Source organism: Phaenicophaeus curvirostris, chromosome Z (genome assembly GCF_032191515.1).
Source record: "Phaenicophaeus curvirostris isolate KB17595 chromosome Z, BPBGC_Pcur_1.0, whole genome shotgun sequence".
Taxonomy (NCBI): Eukaryota; Metazoa; Chordata; class Aves; order Cuculiformes; family Cuculidae; genus Phaenicophaeus; species Phaenicophaeus curvirostris.
This window is the reverse complement of record NC_091431.1, coordinates 67,350,648-67,374,317: the sequence shown is the minus strand read 5'-3', so window position 1 is coordinate 67,374,317 and position 23,670 is coordinate 67,350,648. Positions and strand designations below refer to the sequence as shown.

At 40.7% G+C, this 23,670-nt stretch overlaps 1 protein-coding gene across 6 annotated transcripts in view; it reads right to left on the bottom strand.

Annotated features, from left to right (window-relative positions):
• Positions 1-23,670, bottom strand: part of UBAP2 (ubiquitin associated protein 2) — a 365,909-nt gene that overhangs the window by 60,847 nt on the left and 281,392 nt on the right. For all 6 annotated transcript variants that reach the window (XM_069880909.1, XM_069880914.1, XM_069880912.1 and 3 more), the window contains exons 7-9: positions 13,748-13,802; positions 12,509-12,612; positions 4,603-4,655 (exon numbers count right to left, since the gene is read on the bottom strand). In XM_069880909.1, coding sequence (XP_069737010.1) covers positions 4,603-4,655; positions 12,509-12,612; positions 13,748-13,802 — 212 coding nt within the window. The remainder of the gene's footprint in view (positions 1-4,602; positions 4,656-12,508; positions 12,613-13,747; positions 13,803-23,670) is intronic.

The window sequence follows — 23,670 nt, the reverse complement described above, 5'->3', positions numbered from 1 at the left end:
TCTAACACAAAGCCCAGCTCCCTCTCCTTGTTTTAAATTTCAGCTCACAGCTGTCTTACATTTCAGCTCACTGCACCAGCAGAGGCAGGTCTGCACCCAGGTATGTACAATGAACTAGCATTCGTGGTTCCTTCTCACCATTTCTGCTGCTAGCGGCAGCAATAACATCTTACACTGACCACTCTGCGAGCATGAGTTTGAAAACGTTAATGAAGGAAGAATCATTTAATTGCTTATACCAGCACAACCAGTCAGACCATCTCCACCATGTTGTTACAATGAAGACAGATACTCACACAGGTAGCTGAGGAGTGGGAGCTGTTTGGTTGGGATTTTCTGGGGTAAGGAGGTGATTTTGGTTCATAGGGGAGTTGATTGATTACTGGTTTGAGGTTTGGGGTTTTTTTAGGGGGTATAGTAGCTTTAAAAAAACCACAAACCAAACCCAACAAAATTTAAAAAAATAGTAGTTAACTAGCTACGACTTTGTAGAATTAATTAATTTCTATTGACAAGAATGCTTGCAAATCAGAACAGGTCTTAAGCCAGTACAGGTTAGGTTTAACAAGATAAAGACATGTACATCTAATGGTTATAATAACAATAAAAACTGCACAAACCCACTTTGGTTTTGCACCTAACTACTGTGGTGTAGCTTTGTATTTAGACTAAAGAATAACTGACCTATTCAAACAGTCACAAAGAATCCCTTTAGGATGTGACATTTGAATACAGCTCTTCCAGGAAACTTTGCATTTTTAATTGCATACATTGCAAGCAGCCCAGTTTAAAGGACATCATGGACACGAGCCAATTTCATCTACCAGTTTCATGGGCAGCTCTACTGAAACCACTGTATCTCTGAATATGGTCTCCTGATTGAGATCCTCCTATGAAACTTCTGATTTAAGCAAGGTGCAAGAGGACCGACTGACTGGGAGCAATCACTTACCACTCACCACTCAGAGGAGGAGTTTAAATGTTTCACATACTCTACCAGCACCCACTTACATATAACACTGTTGTGAAAAAATTAGTTCCATCACAGCTCCTCTGTCCATTTCCTTACCTTCCCCTTCTGCCAATACAATTTTAATTCCATCTTTCTGTAATAAAACTCAGTCCTGTGCATAATGATACAACTTTATGTACTGACATAAACAAAGAAAAAAGATTCAGCACATGCATATTTCCAATTTAAAAGGCTGTTTCTCTATTAAGCCCTTTCTCCACTGTACGTATTACTTCAGAACAATGTGCACTGTATGTTTTGTGGTGTTATGAGACTCCTGCGTTACATGGCACAAGGTCAGCTAATGGCACAAGCAGCAGCCTATGGTCCACAATCCCTTGGTTAAATATTAAATTCTTGGCATTGTCACCAGTTTCTTACACTCACATAACACAGGATAAGACTAACTGTAGCCAAAACAGCAACGAATCCTGAAAACTAAGCAAATCGAGGAGTCTGCGGAAGTTTCTGACAATGCAAAACCATGATTGACATATGAGAGAAATATTCTCTTCAAGTGAACCAGCATGTAAAACAACAGTCTCCAGCAACCAGCTTAGCTATCGAAGTTTATACTACACGCTGTGTTAAACTCCATGCCATAAGCTCAAATCAAACACCTATTTCAGAAGTCTGCTGGGATTACAGTGTTTGTCAAAACACATACTTCATGATGCAGCAGCTGAGAAGTTTTATTGCACAGATGTATTTCTTAGAGGTGGTATGATTGGCTCCTAACAAAAACATTTGCCTTCATCCACTTTCCACCTATTTGTATGTATCCTATTTCTCCTCTTCTGACCGTTTCTGTAGTTGAATTTTATTTTCTTTAGCCAGAAGAAAATGATCACGATTTTAATAGGAAAACCCAGAGCCACCTCGGTACCTCAATATTTGCGTGGTCCTTCATTGTCCATGCACTGAATATACCTTTAACAAAATACAACCTCCTACTTTCACTGCATCTAGTTTTCATTCTATTTAAGAGCATGCCGACGACCTACTATACTTGCTCAATACTCACTACCAAAGAAACACCAGACAGGACTATTACATCATGAAAATCTGATCCTTCTCAGGTCACTCCACACTGAATTTCACTCTACTGCTAGTAACTTATACCTGATTAGAGAACACCACATTTAAACAAAAACATTCTTCAGAAAAACACCTGGTCTTCATCTGCAGACAGCAAATACATCAGCTTCTTTGGTGGTTTTAATCATCAGTCATGCTGCTGGAACTCTTTGTTTATTATACATTTAAATGTGAGGCTCCATTTTCCAGCCACAGGTTCAAATTATGCCTTTGCCAGCTAGACTAAAACCAGAGCCTATTATATGCTAATAAAGTAATCATTTCAGATTCAGCACACTAAAAATGTCATTTTCGCACAGCACCTTTTCTATCAGTAAATAATTTTCAGCTATTTTCCACAACCTTTGTTTTGTAAAAGCAATGAATAATTGGATACAGCACTTGAAAATCAAGTTCAGGAGAGTCCACATAAAGCAATATACATCAAGAATGATTAAGAGACAGGGAAGAGTGCCTATGGGCAATAAGACTAAAATAGCTTTTTTCTACCACAGCATCAACCCTTTAGGAGATCATGCTGAGCTGTTCTTTTTTCATCATCCATTACTATCCTGAAAATTATTCTGTTGCTGTTTTCCAGAAAACAGCCCTGTGTTCTGGAGATGTGCCTTTATTCCTGTAAAACAAATGGGCACCTGGCTATATTAAAACATTTTCCATTTGAACAGGTCAAGTCTAGTAGAGGTCCAGATTTCTTTCTGTGACTAGCTTACTTTAAACTGCCATTCCAATAATTTTTTTCATTTCCCACACATTTTATTCATCAGTGATTCTATTTTTATTTCCAAATAATTGATAAAGACAATAGATGGCATCTGGCCTGGTACTGGATTCCTTTACAGCCCTCCTAGAAACGCCCATGTTCAGTAAAGGGTCCTCCTGCAAAAGACTTGCTGAAATTTGCAAGGCAGATTTTAATCCACTTTGTATCTTTTGTGATACCACATAATTATTTTTAGAACAAAAGATGGAGATCAAATCTCCTAAAAGGGCATATTCTGCCCTCACAGTTAACTTCTTATTTACTTCAAGATAAAAATCAGGTTTATTTGAAGGGCACTTATATCCCACAAAACTACACTGGATGACACAAGCCGTGTTCTTACGCTTCTGTTTTTTTAAATCAGATGACTGAATTTTTCCTTTCTCTTCCCCCAGGCATGTTTTGGCCCTATTTTTCTGCAGCTCACCATTTCATTCACTCTTTCTGACCATCTGCATATGAACAACTCTCTCCCTAGGTTACAGGAATTTTGTCAGTGCTTTAAAACTAATAAAAGTTAACAACAAGATAGAGGTTTCATCTGCTGCTCTTTCAAGATTCATGTGCAAATTACTCAGGTTGAATAATTAATTAAAATAAATTCTATCCCTCATCAGCCTTACTCAACATCCCTCCCATACTACCAATGTTATATTGCACCATCAAACAGGGTGAGAAATGAGGTCAGAAATTTTCACTGTCCTTATCCTACCTCTAGCATGTACCAGAGAGACAGAGAACAGGTTTAAAAGAGATGCCAGCTTTTGATGCCAGCAACTGATACAGTAAAATCGGGAATATCAGAGTTTCATTTTCTTGAAAGACGCAGCCCTCTCTCTCATTAGATAAGGATGGAGTTTTTGTATCTGTTATACAACACACTCACACATTTCTTGTGATAGGAGGGACATGCCACCCTAGAGCAGGAGGCAAAAGGGATAACTTCACAGACAATCTCTTACTCTTCTGAAAATAATTTTGAAATAGTGGATAATCCTACAAAAGATTTAAAATCTCTGAAAAGCTACATTTTCCTTTCCATATTTCTCTTTATCTCATTTGCTTTCTGAACTACTTAAGCTTTAATACAAGAACCAAAACCTTAAAATCACAAATGCAATTTTCACACATAATGATCACAAAGGCCAAATGTTCCACAGACATGAGGACATCTCTTGCCTGTTAAAGGAGAATCAACATAGTTGTAGCACTTCAGACAATATACCACGATTAGGTGCTAACTTCAGCATACTACTATGTCATTTTAGTATCATAAACGAAGTGGACTAAGTGGAATGATTACTTAGATTTTAAATAAAAGGCATCAAAAGAGGAGTCTCAAGTTGATAGTAAGTTCCAGCACTTAATTACATAAAAGTCTTGCGATAATATGGCTTTAAATCCCAACATAACAGTAGGAGGAAATATGCAGCAGGAGAGAGAGAGAACTAAGCATAAGAACATAAGCAGAGGAGAACTATAATTCACAAATATTTAACTATATTAAGTTTTATTATATGTGTATTGTCGACCTAGCAAAATATATTAGTATTTCTTGATCCTCAGCTAAATAGATACATTTTAAGCAAGAATTACAGCAAGAAACACAGTTAAGAAATTTCACTGCATGCATACAGCAAAGTATTACTTCCAACATTTAGTTTTTGAAGGCAACACAAAAAAATCTGAAAACTGTAAATAACCTGTCTATCCAATGAAGTATACTTACATCTTCATTCCAGTCTTCTGCTGTCCATTCTTCTAAAGAGTTTTTCCATGCTCCTGTTGTAATTTAGGGAAGGAAAGAAAACAGTTCTAAGATAAAAGCACAAAGCCATATTTCAATTCTTCTGGTTTAAAGCAAACCTGTTGTCATTAATAACGGAACACGAAGTGAGGAGATGGTGGCTAGAAACATGGGAAACTCTAGAAAACTGGTCTGCAGATGTAAAATTTGGTGAGATTGCATTTTTTATCCCTTTAATTTCTAATTTTTGGAATTTCTTATCCACTATGTTACCAGACAATTTGCATGAATACATGTCTGCAAACAGCGACTAATCCCAAGCACTGGAACAACTTCCTTCTTCCATGTCCCCAATGACAGTGAGAGGTTATTCAGCCCTCCCAAGGGATGTCCCAGTTTCATGCTTAAATTCATACAGAGCCTAAACAAAACACAACCACAACACCTGCTCTGACATACATAATCCCACTTTCAACATACTCAAATTCAAGACCCAATCTATGCCTCTAGAGACACCTTCAGAACAGCTACAATCCCTTTCCTGGATATGGCAATTTTATTTTAAAACATATATAACTCATATAATGGCAGCAGAAGAGTCAATAAGTTTCCACTGTAGCTGTAAAACACTCCTGCCTGCAACTTGTGGAGAAGTTTATTTGGCAAACACTGGAGAACAGGACACAGTCCACAGTATGCGGCATTGGGAAAACTACGGGGAACAATCCTACAGATGCAAAAACCTGATCCCTTCCACAGGAAGCAGCAGGCAGAGACATGCAAGAGCAATAAATGGAAGGCCTTACCCACCAATATAAGGACAGGGAAGCTTAACCCAACAACCACTGGAGTTGACATTTTAACGATATAACTATGAGCAAAGAAAGCACCAGCAATGAAGTTCCTGCTACCATCACCTTTGATCATGTATAAAAGCGAAAGAAGTACTGCTTTAATCATCTCCTTTTGCTTAATGAGGAACCCCCTGAGACACATTCATCCAGAAACAAGCCCCTTGAAGACAGCATCACATCCAATTCATACTAATGCCATCGCTACATGAGTGCACTCTTTTGTACGCTCTTATGAAGCGGCATCCTGGGCAGAGGAGGGTCGAAAGGTACTAATCCAGTAAGGCAAAAAGGCCTACCACGGAGATACACAGTGCAGGAAAGAGAGAAGCTTTATAACTTGGAATCTGAAATTATTTGGCAGGTCCTGAGCACGGTAACATCCACTCTGTGTTGGCTCTGTGGAGCAATACAGAGTTGCCCGAAACATCTTGTGCTCACATCATACTCAACAGCCCCTAATCAGAAGGTTTCTACATGCTGCAAAGCACCAAGCCACTCCAAAAATAAGTAATAATCCTACCTGTGCACAGCAGAATTACACAATGCCTGAAATTTCTAGTCCACATACATCCACAGAAACAGCCCAACGACCAGCAGTTATCAGAGAAGCAGATGATATTGTTCCCCTTCTCCTGCCCAGCACAGGATCCTTTCCTCTGCTATTTCCCCTTTAAAGAAATACATTCCAGTTCTTCTCTCGCTGTTTCTCCCTTCACTCAGAGAAAGACCTGCCTCCATAGAAGACAAACCTCATGTTCATGCCAGAACTCAACAACAGAGCTCAGAATCTGCTAAAACAAATAGATAAAGAGCTCAGACAAATCACGCCCAACTTTTAAACATTCCCCACCACCTTCGAGAGATTGAACCACAAGGAGTTCGAGTCTGGAGTAACATCTGGGACATTTTCCTGGCATTCAGTTTAAATATTTTTTTGCTGCTCCTATTTATGACCGTGGTTCTGTGCGTTTACTCTTTTATAAATACCGAACACAACCCTTCACGCTTTTATTAATTTACTCAAGCTGCTAAACTTGTTACTATCACTTAACACCCTGCCTTCCGAACTCAGTCCTTCCAGCCTCAGTTGCTCTTCTCTGCATTAAATCCAGTTTACTCCTTTTATCAAGGGGATTCTAAGTCTGATCTAGCCACAAATATCAATTTCCTTTTAGCCTCACAACTACATTAGCATTACAGCAAGTCCATGTATCCTGTTCCCAGCCTCTACTCCCTGCCTTGCACAGCATCACAATTTAAATGCTCTCTGCATACAACTGAAATTATGCTTTGTGCTTTCAAGGATCCTTGTCATGTCAACTAAAGTCTAAATGGCTATCTATGACTCTTTACTGCTTTGTTTTCTAACAAGCTCAGTTTTAGAAAATTAAGCCAATAAAAAGCATGCCTTATGTTTTCCATAAGCCTTCTGCTATTTTCCTCCAATTCCTCACCTCCTGTCACACTATGGATAATCAGCCACGGATATCAGCCCCCAAATAATTTTATTTTGGCCTATCCTAACCTCATGGTTAGGATATCCTTTCCTCTTGGAAAACATTCATGTTCTACAATAACCTAAGGTTTCTTAAAATGTTCCTTCTGACTAAAGTAGTCTTTAAATAAAGCAGCAACCTTGCAAGCTACACAACTCCCTTCATCCGCCTTGACAGTTACGCTATAATTCATCTTTTCTTTCTTGTCTTTCCTCAGTTTCGGAGTCATTTAAGGCTGCTCACAACCAAGATAACGAAGGAAGTTTTTCTGTGACATTTATGAAACTCTAACAAAATGGAGTATCAGTATATCACCAGAATACAATACTGGTTTTATAACATACTTTGAGAAGTAACCACCTCCAACATAATTTACATATAAAAACTACTGTGATTTGTCAATTGAAATTTGTGCGCAAGTACAACTCCGAATGCACACCTCGAATCTGTATAGATATTTACAGCTTTGCATTTGGCCAATTCCAAGGCATGGGTCAGAGCAATTATCTCTGCCTTTTGTGCAGAGGTATTCGTGGGTAAAGGTCCTAACTCTGTTATGTCTTGACTAGTGACCATGGCATATCCAGCATGTCTTTTACCATTTAGGACATAACTGCTTCCATCCATGAACCAATCATCAGCACTTCCCATAAGACTATCCTTCAAGTCCAGATGGCTCAAGTATGTCGCCTCAATAGTTTCCAGTCAGTCCTGATGTACTGGCTCCCAGCTTTCCCTTATCAGCGAATGCCTGCAAATGAGCTTCTTCCTTATCAACACTCAAGGTCTTAAAGGCCTTTACCAGCAAACAGTGTGAATTCTAGTGAGCTAACCCCTTCTCTAAATTCTTTCTAACCTCTCCTCTATAGCATCTGTCATTTTGAGATCCATCCAGACACTAATCAGAAGACCGTACTTGTATATATTGGCCAAGGTTGTCTATGTTTAAGAACCACTTGTATCTCTATAGCAATAGATGAGACAATTATAGATAGCAAGAATCATTCTAATTTTTGCATTTGTAATTTTATTAAGACTATCGGATGTGACTTTTCTTACTTAACACCAGTCATATCCTACCAGCCGATAAAATCTAACTGCACTATGTTTCACAAGTTATTGCCTGTACCTATTGGAATGAATCTTACATTAGTAAAACAATTCATGAAACATCAGGATTTGATCAAAATCTCTGACGAGGTCCAAGAAAGTGGGAGAAAGACCCTGATAACAATCCACCACGACACGGAGGAAATAAACATGGTCTTGAAAAGGGTAAGAGAAGATGTGAACAATCATCGGTGGGACATGCTATTTGGATGGTCCCCTACTGCAACTGGCATTCTAAATAAGTTTTGTCACCCCATTATTATCCTTTTGATGTTAGTTTTAGTTAGCTTTGTTTTCTCCACTGTACTGTTTGTTTGGAATTGGAGAATGCTACGACTAATTTTGACTTCTATGTCTAGGGCCCATGAGAATGCTTTGAAAAGTAATTTTCCAGCAAAATACTATCCAGTTCCCTTCAAAAGATGGATAATGTATGAGGCAAACGAATTTGCCTGAGTTTAAAAGACAGAGGGGAACTGACAAACAGGCATATGATATAGGGTAGAAGTAAGAAAGAACTTAGAGAAGGGCTTAGCTCACTAGAATTCACACTGTTTGCTAGTGAAGGCCTTGAAGACCCTGGGTGTTGATAAGGAACGAGCTCATTCACAGATATTCACTGATAAAGGAAAGCTAGACTGTGTGCAACAGCAGAAAGTCGACTGCATCCTGCTCTGTGGTTCTGGAGCTCAACAGGATGAGATTGCGCCTGTGCACAGATTAAGTTCAGGGACATTGAGACCCTCTGAGACCCTTGACCACGACCACCAGGAGACACTGCACCTGCACCAGTATAGAAGCTTCTCAAATCAAATCATAATAGGAAGCAGGGAAAGGTAATGAATATGTAATCAGCTTTTATGAATACGCGTGTCTTTACACTATAACTATCTGCCTGTTAGACCATACGGTGTGTGAGTTAGGAGGATTAACCCTCGCACCCATCGGCATATAAACACGTACCTACTTTATAACCCTTAATTGAGTTATAGAGTTTGATTCCGCAAAACATCAGGATCTCCTGCTGCCTTGTACAAAAAAAGGTAAGAAATCGAACACTGAATGCTTGTGAAAAAATACCGATCATGCTGCTCAACTTTACTCCCTTTTGGATGAGTACTGGTCATTTTGTTTCCTCCCATGTTCCCCTTTTCTTTGCCTTTTACTTGTACTTTAATTCTAGAAAATCAAGATGCAGGAAAACTGATGCTGAATTATCTGGAATACAATTACACTTAAATGCTACGAACCGTTCAAGAGTCATCCTTTCCTCTCTTTTTATTTCAACCAACAACACTAGAATTTCCCAGCATAGAGGCAGGCAGCTTTTCCATCAGATTACACAATAGTGCACCTACAAACACCTTTCCTTCAGGCTTGGTATGGCCATAACTACATTTTGGAAACTAACAGTGTATTTCTTCCTAATCAAAAATGTCGACCCTTTCCCAGCACTGGCATAAAGTAGAAGTAGTTCGTAAGTACTCATAACTCCACAGAGAGTTTTTATTGGCGTAACATCTTCAGCAAACATTTTGAAAAGCAAAACTAGTTTTGTTTCTCCAGGTAGTTGTCCAGTTACCTACTTTTTGATGCAACTGCAGATAAAAGACAGTAATTTTCCGAGTAGCTAGTGTAAGCTAATTTTGTTTTCTTTCTTTTTAGATGAAAGAAGAAATGGGACTGAGTCATGAGGAATGAAGTGAGGGATTTTCATGCTGCACGCCCTTTGCGTCTGCTCTTATCTGATGTCTTCACTAGCTCACTGCAGGCTTTATGGACTTCCACGGCCACACACGTTCACATCTTTAGTAACTCCATATTGGTAACTTATTTATTACCAGGACCAATGATTAGTAACTAACATGGCAGCACTGTAATTTAAGAACAAATGAGAAAACCCCTGAAAACTAGTATTTGTGACTGACAAGCTACATGAACAGCTCAACTCTGTACAACCTGCTTCCAGTTCCATATCTTGTCCTTCCCATAAAACTGCTTCTATCTTCCTTCCCACCACTCTTTCTTCTGCTTTAAAATTAATACCCCAGGTACAGCCCCCTCTATTAATCCTCAAGATGCTTTGCATCACAAGGCTGGAAGTGCTTCCTACTTGGACAAAACTCAATGATTCAATTTTAAAACCTGCTTTTTTTAAAGACATTTTTTCTTCTTGGCTCAGGGACTAATTTTTTTTACTTTTCTAACAGTTTATCTGAAAAAGAAAAATAGTAAAATGAAACTTCCTATATAGGAACATTTTCATTTTGTCAGTTATGGTGCCTTTTCCATGTGCTCTGCAAGTAAATTAAGCAAAAATTAGCACCCAAAAAGAACATTTACACCTATTGCCATCAGACAAGTGATTTCACAGGAACTTCCCATACTGCCACTCACTCATTCACAGCCCTAAGAACCATTAATCTAATGAGGCCAGCAAAAACTCCCAGATGTCTTCTTCCACCTTCTTTTCCATACCATGCTCTCCAGATTCTGCAGAGATGCTTTAGGTTGCATTACTTAAGATGAGCGCAGCTCTTGGTGACACATGCAAAGCCTAACCACAAAAACACTCCTGGCATCCAGAAAGAAGTTCCACATGTCAACTAAGACACTTAGAACCTCCACCAACCTACCATCTCAGCAGCAAACCCCTCACGCAGGCACATTTGTACGCTTACAGGGATCTGTTTAGTCACACCATGCTACTGATATTCCTAGGCAGGACTCTTCTATTACTCAAGACTGAGGAGATGCCTCCAAGAAGGAAGAGACACCACAGGGATGGCACGTGAAGGCTACCCAGAAATAGCAAGGAAGGTCACAAAACATTTGAGCTTACTTGGGAAGTGGAGCACAAGCCACAAGTTGTTCATAAGCCACAGCCTTACAGTTGTAGTCAATAATAAATAGCCAGTGAATCTTCTACATCTGGTCCAGCCTCCTCATGTCTTTCTTACATGTTTCTTTCTTAGGTTTGTGCTTCTGCAATACTTGTAACAACATTGCCTGCCCTCTGCCACCATATAGGAAGCAACAGTGTCAATATTCCCAGGGGAATCTTCAAATCATTAGTTGTCCTAACTCATCTGATAAACTTATTTGAAAAACTAACATGAAAGTAAAAGGTGCATTTGTTTGTATTATAGCATCAAGTAATTTCAAAACTAATTCCTTGAAAAGATGCCGTATTTGGCAAAAGAGCTCCCTTTCAATAACCATATTAATATACTCAGTGCCTCTCCCCCACACTGGTGTATAAGCCACTCACAGTGACTTTACTGCTGCTTAGTAGCCCCTCCTTAACTCTGAGCCTGTTACTGTCTTCTCCGATTAAGTAAAAAATGGTTATTATGATGTGTAGAAAGCTGTATCTCAAGCTGCTCACAGCAGAGCCCAGTGCATCACACCCTGGCCTTAAGAATCAGTCTTTTCCTTTCATACTTGACTCAAGGGTTGATGAAGAAATCACCCCATTAGACTTCAGCAATGAAGAAGAGTTACCCTTTGGTAGGGTTACAAAAAGTATCTGTCTCATCACACAGTGGTTCCCAAGTGTGGACAGTAACATACATGAAATTCTTCATCCTGACACTGGTCTTCCTTTGTCTTCATCTCTTGTCACAGAATACGGGAAGCAGCAAAGTAAGCTGTTTTCACAGTCACAGACAAGCAGGTCACATTGTTCATTTCTGAATCACCACAAGACCAATGTTAAGTGGTTCTTTTCCAAATTACGTCTGCCTCTAGCTTTTAGGTGAGAGTGTGTACTTCACACTTGAAACTTCATACAGAAAAACACAGCTGCCTGTCTTCAGAGAGGCAGATTGCTCTTCTGGCTTCCTTCAAGTGCCTACTTGTGCTTTAGTTCTAATAGTTCTTCTCTTCAAAGGTGACAGATCTTGGAACTCTCCTTCATCCCAGAGACTCACAACCTTACATTACTGCATTTTACAGGAAGGGCTTCCAAAGCCATTCCAGCATCACTGAGTGGATTCATACTTGTAAACAGTTTTTCTTAGTCTGCTTAATAGATTCACATCCTACTGCCCAATGCCTGTGAACCAATGACCTTTAGTAGGACTTAAACTCTTTTACTACATTACGTGAGCCCTTAAGCAGTATTTAAGACATCTAAACAGTTCTTCACATACAAGGCTTTCACTAACTCTTCAAATCCCTTCGTCTATTATGAGAACAAAAAAATTGCAGATTGTTTCCCCTTCATTCTAGTCATTGAGCCACTCAGGCTAGAGCATGTGCTCTGCACATTAGTAGCAGTTAAGCTATAATAATGAGCTAATATCTGTGTTGTGTGAGATGTACTCACATTTTCAGAAGTTAACTGAACACTAACAGAATAATTACTTTAACTGCAGTTTGCTATAGGTCTTCATTCCAATCCTTCCACTCCTTGAGGCATCTTACCAGTTCCATCATCTGCATCATTCTGACCAGTCTCCCAAATCTCTGATTTTGTCCCAAAGCCATCTGTGGCAGAAGACTCCTTATAGTCTGCAGGGTTAAATGTCCTAGAGTTTTAAAAGTTAAGAAATGGAAGAGAACACATGGGTCATTCAGTGAACACAAGCGTCATAGTTTTTTAGCTGAAGCTGTATTATCTTTAACATCTAAGAAGAAAGGGGAGGGAAAAAAAGTGAGGAGACTGCAGAAAAAAAAAAAAAAAAAAAAAAGAATTGCCATAGAGAAACTGAACCAAAACAGTAATTCCTGAAAATGCAGTTAACAGCATTCCTAGTCCTCCCAGTCTTACAAAGCTTTAGTTTATAAGCTCAACAACAAGCCCCTCTCAGCTGACAGTTTCTCAGCAGGTGGCTGACTAGTGAGAAATACATATCACGCTCTTTCAGAGCACCAGACCTGGGTAGGACAGGAGTTGGAACGTCAGTAAGATTTGTGAATGTGCTCCTGACACCAATGTCAAAACACACAGGTGCAGCTAAAAGGTGAAAAAGGATTATTGAAGAAAAACGTCTTTCCCGCTTATCATCTAGAATTATAAACAAGAAGGATTATTAAAGAAGTAGAATAAGCCTTCTGTTCATCTTGACATCACTGATATAACATGAAATGTCATCAAAGGCAAACACTGAGTGAAAATAGTAGAGGCTATACCTATAATAACTTATTCCAACAAAACCGAGTACAAATCTTAAGAGTTGCTGAGTAACTTCTGATTCTGTTTTAGGGTCCATATATGTCCAAACAGCTAAAGCATAAACCCTCAAAAATGAGAGAAAGGTAGTAATTGCTAGTCTTTCTGGTTTTATACAGAACTTGCACGTTCTACTTTCCACCAAAACAGACCTATTTTTAAATTGAACTAGGGCTATACGCACCACACAACTTTCAGCCTCCTAGGCATTATGTGGATGCTACTGATAGGTACAAACAGGTTCTCCAAGTCTGACACATTAGCATCAAGAGAACTTACATTAGGTTTATGTAGTTGTGTCTAGTTAGAAATACTGGTTTAAGACAAAAATAATCTATTAATCGTCTAACAGACCTGTGAATTTTTGCATCCATGTTCATTTATCAAACATACAGCAATATTAATACATACACTGGCAATATGAATATTGTCTATTAATATTGCTACCAAGTTTGATCCTTGCCGAAATCTGTGCTCTGCATGTTTCTTACCCCATGCCTTGGGCTGAAAACCTCCCCGCTCCTCTCCCTCTGCCACGTCCATACCCTAGGAGAGAAAACACCATTTAACAGCAACAGCAGAGGAGCCACCAATTGCTAGTCTGTCACATTACAAAACACCTTGGTCGAAGAAGAAAACTACCATAGTTAAAATTGAGTATTCTTTACTTCTCAAATATCCTCACAGGAGAATGTGTTCCCCTAACACACGGAAGTAAGCCACAGTTCACCTAAGGCTACATGTTTCAGTATGACTTGCAATTCTTTGCTCTCTTTTCTACCACTAGGAAAGTAGCTTCAAATGCCAAGGAATGGACTCACCTACAGACCCATCCCACATGAGACTGCTATTGCCAAATCATTAGAAGTTGTTCACTATTTTGTCTCTGCTTTCTCACTCTTGCCTAAGTTGGTGCAGAATCTCAGCCTCCCTCACACCCTGATCTCTTGATGAATTCCTGCCACTGCTTGACCGTGAGGAGAAAGTTTAAATATTTCAGTTGTCTACTGACTCAGCCCTGTCCACTCCTGCTCTCCTCTGCTTTCACCAACCTGTGACCACATGTTCCTTCTGCTTTCTCGTTAATGACAGTTACTGACATGAAAGTTAACCAATTCAAATTACTTAAACAACTTCCCTGTTATCACCCACAGGAAAATTATTTTCTATTTTAATGACAGTAAATATTTGTTACATCCAAGTTTGGTTACCAGCCTCAGTTTACAGGCTTCTTGATACAGTAAATTGCTTTATTTTCACACATTGCATAATGCCAAAAAGGCATGACAAGTTTTGTATTACTGAACCATTTGTAAAGCACAGGCTTTTAGAAACTATTTCTTATATGCAGCCTTTTTTTGCATAGATTTTCTTTTCTTTTTTAGGACCTCAATATCTGAGGCTTTCCCAGTTTGCTGGGTTTTTTTGAGTGAGATCATAAATATTATTCAGTATTACAAGAACAGGAGGATGTCAAAAGCTGCAGACTGAGAACAAAGCACTGTTTATTTTAATGCCATAATTATGTGGTAATTGGAAGTCATCAAGCAACAGCAAGTTCACCAGAGCACAGAAGTTTTAGGATTATAACACCAAAACAGTGGTTGTCCAAACATCAGAACTACCCATGATGGGCTGTTTGAACGTGGATCAAAATTTCCCCTTATTTTCAGGCAACCACTGAAACTGAGTAAAAGCAATACCTCCAGAACACGGTAGAAACAGTTCAGGAAGTTCCTGTTAAGAACTTACATAGAATCATGGAATCACAAGGTTCAAACAGACTTTCAAGGTCATTAAGTCCAACCGTACCTGTCCACTACTAAACCATACCCTTGAGCACCTCAGCTACCCATCTTTTAAATCCCTCCAGGGATGGGGACTCGACCACCTCCCTGGGCAGCTGTTCCAGTGCCTGATAATCCTTTTAGTTAAGAAACGATTCCTGATAACCAGTTCTTGGCACAACTTGAGGCCATTTCTGCTCTTCCTGTCAACTGATACTTGGGTGAAGAGACCAGCACTCTCCTTACTCCAACCACCTACCAGGAAATTGTAGACAGTGATAAAGTCTTCCCTCAGCCTCCTCTTCTCCAGGCTAAACAACCCCAGCTCTCTCAGCCGTTCCTCATAAGACCTGTTCTCCAGCCCCCTCACCAGCTTCACTGCTCTTCTCTGGACTTGCTCCAGAGCCTCAACATCCTTCTTGTGGTGAGGGGCCCAGAACTGAACACAGGATTCGAGGAGCGGTCTCACCAGTGCCAAGTACAGAAGGAGAATAACCTCCCTGGACCTGCTGGCCACGCCAAGATGCCATTGGCTTTCTTGGCCACCCGGGCACACTGCTGGTTCATGTTCAGCCAGCTGTCAGCCGACACTCCCAGGTCCTTCTCTGCCAAGCAGCTTTCCGGCCACTCTTCCCTAAGCCTGTAGCACTCCTTTCCTTCCCCTCAGCACTCATTCATCCCCTTGCCCTAGTTTACTGTCCAAGTTTTAAAAGAATTTCTGAACCTCTAAAATACTTATTATCTATATTTTCAAGGCCTTCTTAGAAGCATGAAAAGAGCAGGATAACTACCATCACACTTTGATGAGAGAGTTGACTCATATTGTACACAAGACAACTGCTCATTACAGAGGAACCATGGAAACCTCCAGAGGAGGGATTCCCATCCCAGCAGCGCACACTTGTGGTGGGACAAGATGTAAAGCCAAACTTGCTATCTCTACATTCTCCCCTCTTTGCTCTCCTTTCACAACTATTTGGAGAGGAGACTGACAGAGGCCAGGAAAGAGGTAACAATGACTGCAACCTGGCAATCACCATCCTCCTCCATTAAACCTACACATGAAGTTCCACTCTCCCTTTGCCATAAACAACAGTGTCCCAGTGTGTCCAGCTGATGGTAACTCTGCTTCTGAACCTCCTTGCTCAGCCCACCTATTCAACTGGTCTCTCCTACACCTACTTAAAATCCCAAATCTGGGAGGCTGATCCACGGCATAACGAGGTCACAGCCCTCAGATGCTCAGAAGTCAGCGTACTCCACATTAGCTTTCCACACAGTAAATAATTTTCTTTAAGAGTAAAATCAACTAAACAAATTTACTTGAGGACACTGTAGGGGCCATATGTGAAATAAACTTACTTACTACAGCTATCAGTACAGCATTAAACACCATTTACTAATTATGCACAGAATAGAGATCAACAGCTTTTTGACAAGCACAGCTACAAAAGACTGATTGAGGGCCACAATGACAGAAACAGTCAAGCATAAGTACTTCTGAGTGAAGAAGCCATTAGGTACAGAAAGATTAGACAGAACAGCTAGCATGGAAGTACAAGCAGAATTCAAAAGAAAACGTGAAGTCTCCCCAGCCTCTCAAGTGCAAAAGCCTGAAACAATAGCCTTAGCATATTAAATAGAAGGTGAAGTTTTAGCAAGTAAGGCGTGTGTAAGATGACTTACCAGCACAGGTCCGATAAAGTACTGGATAAAAACAACAACAGGAACCTCTAGCAAGATTAGAAATCGCTAGAAAGAAATCACATTGTTTCTGAAGTTGTATGCACAGACTTCGAATACTAATCAGCAAGGTGATTTTTTGTAACATAACACCTTGAAAGTTAATCCTGAACTTGAATTTTAAGTGGATTCCTTTAATTCCAGAAAGCTGTGTCAATGCTTTGTCAAAACTGAAAATAAACATGATCAACAAAAGCAACAAAAAGCATTCTAATGGAGACAACAGGGCAGTACCAATCCACTGGGATTACAGAAAGCACTAAAATCAAAGCTAGAAAAGACACTTAAAAGAACTTGTTAAAAATATGGGACAGTGAGTACTCACCACTGAAAGAACATCCTAACTTGGATAGCAAATCATGGTCATTAATCATGGTCATTAATTCAAGATGCCAGTGGGAAGGGCTGATTCTCTGACACAACCAGATCACTAATACATACTTAAATGGTCATGCTAAGAAAATTAGCGCTCTCACCTGTGAAAACTAAAACATGGCTTTAAAACAACAGAAGGCACAGTCTTCTAACACAAAGAAGTCCATCATGAAGCAACCGTGTATAGGTATCAGGTATTCGCGAACTTCTGGTACTTTTCAACAGTGATTAAAAGGTCAGTGAACAAATGAGGCTCCACAATGTAATTCAGAGCAAGGACCCAGATGCTGAGCATGCAATCCCACAGGAACTCAAACCCATTTAAATCCAAACTACTGCAACCAAGGTTTTCCTGACTAGTGATCACAAGCTCTGCTCTCCTTCCTGCACTGACAGTTTTGGATGTAGCAGTGAGTGAGCACAAAACCATCATAGAATAACCAGGTTGGAAGAGACCCACCGGATCATCGAGTCAAACCATTCCTATAAATCACTAAACCATGCTCCTCAGCACCTTGTCCACCCATGCCTTAAACACCTCCAGGGAAGGTGAATCAACCACCTCCCTGGGCAGCCTCTTCCAGTGCCCAATGACCCTTTCCCTGAAAAATTTTTTCCTAATGTCCAGCCTAAACCTCCCCTGGCGGAGCTTGAGGCCATTCCCTCTCATCCTGTCCCCTGTCACTTGGGAGAAGAGGCCAGCACCCTCCTCTCTACAAACTCCTTTCAGGTAGTTTTAGAGAGCAATGAGGTCTCCCCTCAGCCTCCTCTTCTCCAGGCTAAACAACCCCAGCTCTCTCAGCCGTTCCTCACAAGGCCTGTTCTCCAGCCCCTTCACCAGCTTTGTTGCTCTTCTCTGGACTCGCTCCAGAGCCTCAACATCCTTCTTGTGGTGAGGGGCCCAGAACTGAACACAGGATTCGAGGAGCGGTCTCACCAGTGCCAAGTACAGAAGGAGAATAACCTCCCTGGACCTGCTGGTCATGCCATTTCTGATCCAAGCCAAGATGCCATTGGCCTTCTTGGCCACCTGGGCCACTGCTGGCTCATGTTCAGTCGCTGTCAACCAACACCCCCAGGTCCTTCTCCTCCAGGCAGCTTTCTAGCCAGACTTCTCCTAGTCTGTAGCACTGCATAGGGCTGTTGTGCCCCAAGTGCAGGACCCGGCATTTGGCCTTGTTAAACCTCATGGCATTGGACTCAGCCCGGCGGTCCAGCCTGTTCAGATCCCTTTGGAGCCTCCCAACCCTCCAGCAGAATGACACTTCCACCCAGCTTAGTGTCATCTGCAAACTTGCTAAGGGTGCCCTCAATGCCTTCATCCAGGTCATTGATAAAGACACATTGAACAGGGCTGGACCCAGCACTGAGCCCTGGGGAACCCCACTTGTCACTGACCTCCAGCTGGATTTAACTCCATTTCCCACCACACTCTGGGCCCGGCCATCCAACCAGTTTTCCACCCAGGAGAGTGTGCGCCTGTCCAGGCCAGAGGTGACAGTTTCTGAAGCAGAATGCTGTGAGAAACTGTGTCAAAGGCTTTACTGAAGTCCAGGAAGATACATCCACAGCCTTTCCCTCATCCAGCAGCCGAGTCACTTTGTCATAGAAGGCGATCAGGTTAGTTTGACAAGACCTGCCTTTTGTGAACCCGTGTTGACGGGGCCTGATCACCCGGTTCTCTTGCATGTGCTTCATGATGGCACTCAAGATCACCTGCTCCATGACTTTCCCTGGCACTGAGGTCAGACTGACAGGCCTGGAGTTCCCTGGATCCTCCCTGCGACCCTTCTTGTAGACGGGCACAACATCAGCCAGCCTCCAGTCCAGGGGAACTTCCCCAGTCTTCCAGGACTGTTGGAAGATGATGGAAAGGGGTTTGGCCAGCACATCTGCCAGCTCCTTCAATACCCTTGGATGAATCCCATCCGGCCCCACAGACTTGTGAGTGTCTAGTCGGGCTAGCAAGGCTCTGACCACCTCCTCTTGGATCATGGGAGCCTCATTTTGCTCCTCTAGCTCCTGGGTTTGTACACAGAGGGAACAACTTTCTTTACAACTAAAGACTGAGGCAAAGAAGGCATTAAGTACCTCAGCCTTTTCCTCATCCCCTGTCACTGTTGTTCCTTCTGCGTCCAATAGGGACTGTATGGTCTCCCTAGTCCTCCTTTTATTATTTATATATTTATAGAAAGATTTTTTGTTATCTTTCACAGACTTTGCCAATCTGCTTTCTAGTTGAGCCTTAGCCCTTCTGATTTTTTCTCTACACAATCTCACTTCCCTCCTGTAGTCCACCCAAGACGCCTGTCCCCTCTTCCAGAGCCCATAAACGTTTCTCTTCTTCTCAAGATCTCTCTGTTCAACCAAGCTGGTTTCTCCCCTGCCAGCTTTTTTTCCGGAACATGGGGATGGCTTTCTCCTGAGCTGCTAGGATTTCCTTTTTGAAGAGCTCCCAGCCCTCATGGGCTCCCTTGCCCTTAAGTACTGTAATCACATCACATCATCACAAAATAAAATTATCAGTTCACAGCTATCCAAAGTAGTCCCCTGCTTGTTAAACGCCAAGAAAACTAGTCACATTTACACCAGGATAAGCCACCAAAAAAAACCCGTTGTCCCCAGCTACCACACTACCTGCCCACTTCTTACTTTGTTGGCTAGTTTTACACTTGGATCAACCTTCTGAAACAGTTCAAATGCACCAGGAGATGGACATGAGCAACTCCCCTCAGCAGCAATGTTGGTTTATGCTTTTAACATAAAAAGAATAGCTTTAACACTATTCTAAAGAGATGTGTACATACAGTTTAGATTGCAACAGTCAATGTTCATAAGAAACCTTTCTCCTGTCATAATTCACAATCAGCAATTCTTCTATCAACATTTTTACCTACCCACAAAAAGCAACCAAGACACTTGGCAGTAGCTCGTTGTATCTTCTAGTGAGTCTAAAGGAATAGATGTTCTTGCAGTCAATGAGCACGTTAAGCACAAAAGCAAATAACAGATATGAGGCAAAGAACAAAATTACTGCCCTGCCTCATGTAAATTCTCGTAACATCTCCTCACTTCCCTTTTGAACTCAGATCTACAAACAACAGCCTGAAGTATCAAGTCAGCATTGCTTACTCATTTCTGTTTCAGGAAACCAGGACCGGGGAACTATGTCTACAGTTGATTCTGATCAACATTCCTGCTACTATCCATCTAACATAATTTTCAACCATGAACTATTTAAAACATTGTTTTGTTTCCTTTAACATCGCAACATTGTTCAATTGTGTACTGTTGGGCTTTTTTCCCTGTTCTCTGGCACACCTCCCTCTGCTGTTCATGTCAGCTATCACTGACACAATTCACATTTTCTCTTTTGGACTGATTACTACAGAAGTCAACACTTACACCCTGGCAGGCAGGGAGTTTTGTTTCCACTAAAACCCCCTGGGAGTTCAAGACACTTATAAGGACACGATTAAGTCTTTACTCTGGTACCATCCCTGTTCTTATTCAGAACGTTTCTTCCCCAAACACAAATGCACGCACACGAGAAAACTGTGTAGCACCACAACTGGGGCAGGCCTAGCCCATTAACTTAATAGGCTGTTTTGTAAAACATCCAGCTGCCTGAGCTTGCAGACCTAAAACCTTCCAACCGTAAGACAGGTGCTTTATTTCAAAATACAGATTTTCACATTGACAGGTTTAAATTAGATAAAGACACTTTGAGGTTAAGAAAAAAAGCCTCAAAATATCTGAATGGAAAAGGAAATGCAGACTGGAAGGGCAGACAACACCCTAGATTTGTGCTTATCTCCCACTACAAAGTCACTGAAAAGCCTTGGCCTCTGCACTAGAAATGCAGAGGCAGCCAGCCACCCTGCAGATGCCAAGGTGATGTCCTTAAGCCTTATGAAGAGATAAGGAGGCTAAGTTTGTACTTTAGGTATTCCACATTATCAAAACAAACGCCAAAATTATATTTAATAATTGAAATCACTTTTATCTTACTAGTCATCATAAAGCTAGAAGCACCAGATCACCTATATACTCCATGTGCTCTAGTAATCATTCTTAGAAGGACATGCAGAAAACTTGTTATGTTTAAAAGAAAATACGTAACTTAGGTTAAAACTAAATTCTGTTTAATCTCAAAAGAAAAAGAAAAAAAGATTTCACATGACAGCTTCCTAACTGATACAGAAATTACTACAGCAAAACTACACAGACTTCAGATAATGACCTCCAGAAGGTCTGCTCTACACTCCTGTTTTAGAAAACACAACATCCTTACTAGATCTGGCAAAGAAAGTCCAAAATACATTGTGCCACCTGTTCTAAGCTTTTAAAACAAGAAAATGTTTAGACATACAATTCTGATTACAGAAGCTCAACTTCTTTCAAGGATAGCATACTTACCTAAAAATGCTACAAAAAAAAGATAACAATAATAAAAGCTGGACTACAGGAAGGTATTTACAAAAAGAGTAAGCTGCTTTGCCTTCTCATTCAGCTAGCAAACAAAAAGAAATCCAAGAGGCTCATCATTACGTTGTTTAAGTCCAAAGTTTAACCATAATGCTTTTCTTTCATTTCTATCTCTGTTTTGCTAGAAAAACAATCCCTGTCAGCATCCACATTTATGGCATGCTCACATTGCTCTGGAAGAGTGAAAAGGAAGAGAACAGAGGAACAGAATTAAAAGGGACAAATCCATTTTCACTTTGCAAACCCAAAGAATTGCTACACATGACTCCACAACAAATTCTACAACGACTCAAGTCCAACAGTCCATCTAGCTGCTATCCCATTATCAGCTATGGTCAAGTAGATAAGAGTACCAAGAACTAAAACCACAGTGCAGATTCTCTGGACACTCCTGGTCTTCAGCTATTTGTGGCTCAAAATTCCTCAGCTGAAGATAATTTACGTACATCAGAACCCTCAGTGGTTTCTCCTCTCCTTGCTGTGTTTCTTCTCAGGTTGAAATTGTGAAGTCTGTGTGTAATTTTTCAGCACCCACAACATGAATGAATTCCTCAGGTAAACTACACGTATGATGAACCACCTCTCTAAGTTAATTCTGAATCTACTGATTTCATTTAATATTCATACTTGTTTTGAGTGATTAGTCAATTTCCTCACAGAACCGTCTCTGCAAATATGTCTACCCTACACCCACTTGGCCCTGTCGAGAAGTCCTATTCTGCTTGTCCCTCACACCTTATAAATGCAGCGTTCCCAGTACCTTTGGAAGCCCTTACTAGCTCTAACACATCTTTTCCAACACTGGATGGAGGCTGGTGAGAGCATCATACCTTAAAATGTGAGAACAGCACAAAACAGCAGTATAAAAAGATTTGTGTGTAGAAAGTTTGTCAATGCATCTGTAACGCTGCAGCTGGTTAAAACGCAAGTGGGGAAATACTTCCAGAGATGACAATCCTAAAGACATAACCACCTTCCACTATAACTCCTTCACAAGATTCTGTTTCAGCCAGTTACAAATCCTGGCAAGTACTTTGCTGCAATTACTATCAATCATCATTATATCCTTTTTTACATCTAAATTAAGCTCATTCCAGAAATCCAGCTCTGAAAAGAAAGATTCCTGTGAAGGACACCCTAAAAAAAAAGAGAAATTCATTGACTCTTTTCCAAGCCAATGCTTACATCTTCAGTTTAGCAAGCAAAGATTGAGGGTAGTGCCATTCCAGCTGGGATGCGTCCTGCAACACATCCCGTGATGCAGTTTTGCTTTCTGTTAATCAGTCAATAACACATATCTACTTCAAATCCCTGATCCACATACCAGCAACCAGTGGTGTTTACTGAACACCTATCCTATAAAGTAGCAAGGAATGTCACACTGTCATTAACAGAGTATCTACTGCACAAGAAAGCTACAACCTAGAGCAGTAAGGCTGAAATACTTATCAGGTATACTTAGTATCAGGGTTTTTCCACTTCAGAAAAGAGCATATTATCACCCCCCAGTGTCAAACCCATTTCTGCTACTTTCAGTCCATACAACTTCTTTAAAACTATATTAGGTTATTAAAAATTAAAATTAGGTTGTTCTATTGCAAAGCAGTAACACAACAGCCCAGCGAAACTTCCCCTAGAAAGCAGCCAGTAAGATAACTCCAGCCTGAGAAGGCAGCTTAAAATAGAGAGATAGTGCATTGCTCAGTTATTAGATGACCCCTAATTTCGTAGCTGATGCCTAGATTCCTACACAAGCACTGCATGAAACATTTCTAAAAAAGGGTTCTGTTGTGATTAGCAGCAATCTATTTACTTCCAGCTGAAGTACTTGATCCCATATCTCACTATTCTGTGCAACAGAAAAGGCAGGCTACTGAATTAAATGGCAGGAAACTTTTTTTATTTCTACTAATGTCCAAAGAAAGAAGACTGCGCATCCCTGAAATAGTAAGAACTGATTTACACAGCTCTATACAACCCCCTGCACATTTCAAGGGCTCCCATTATAAAATTAAATTAGG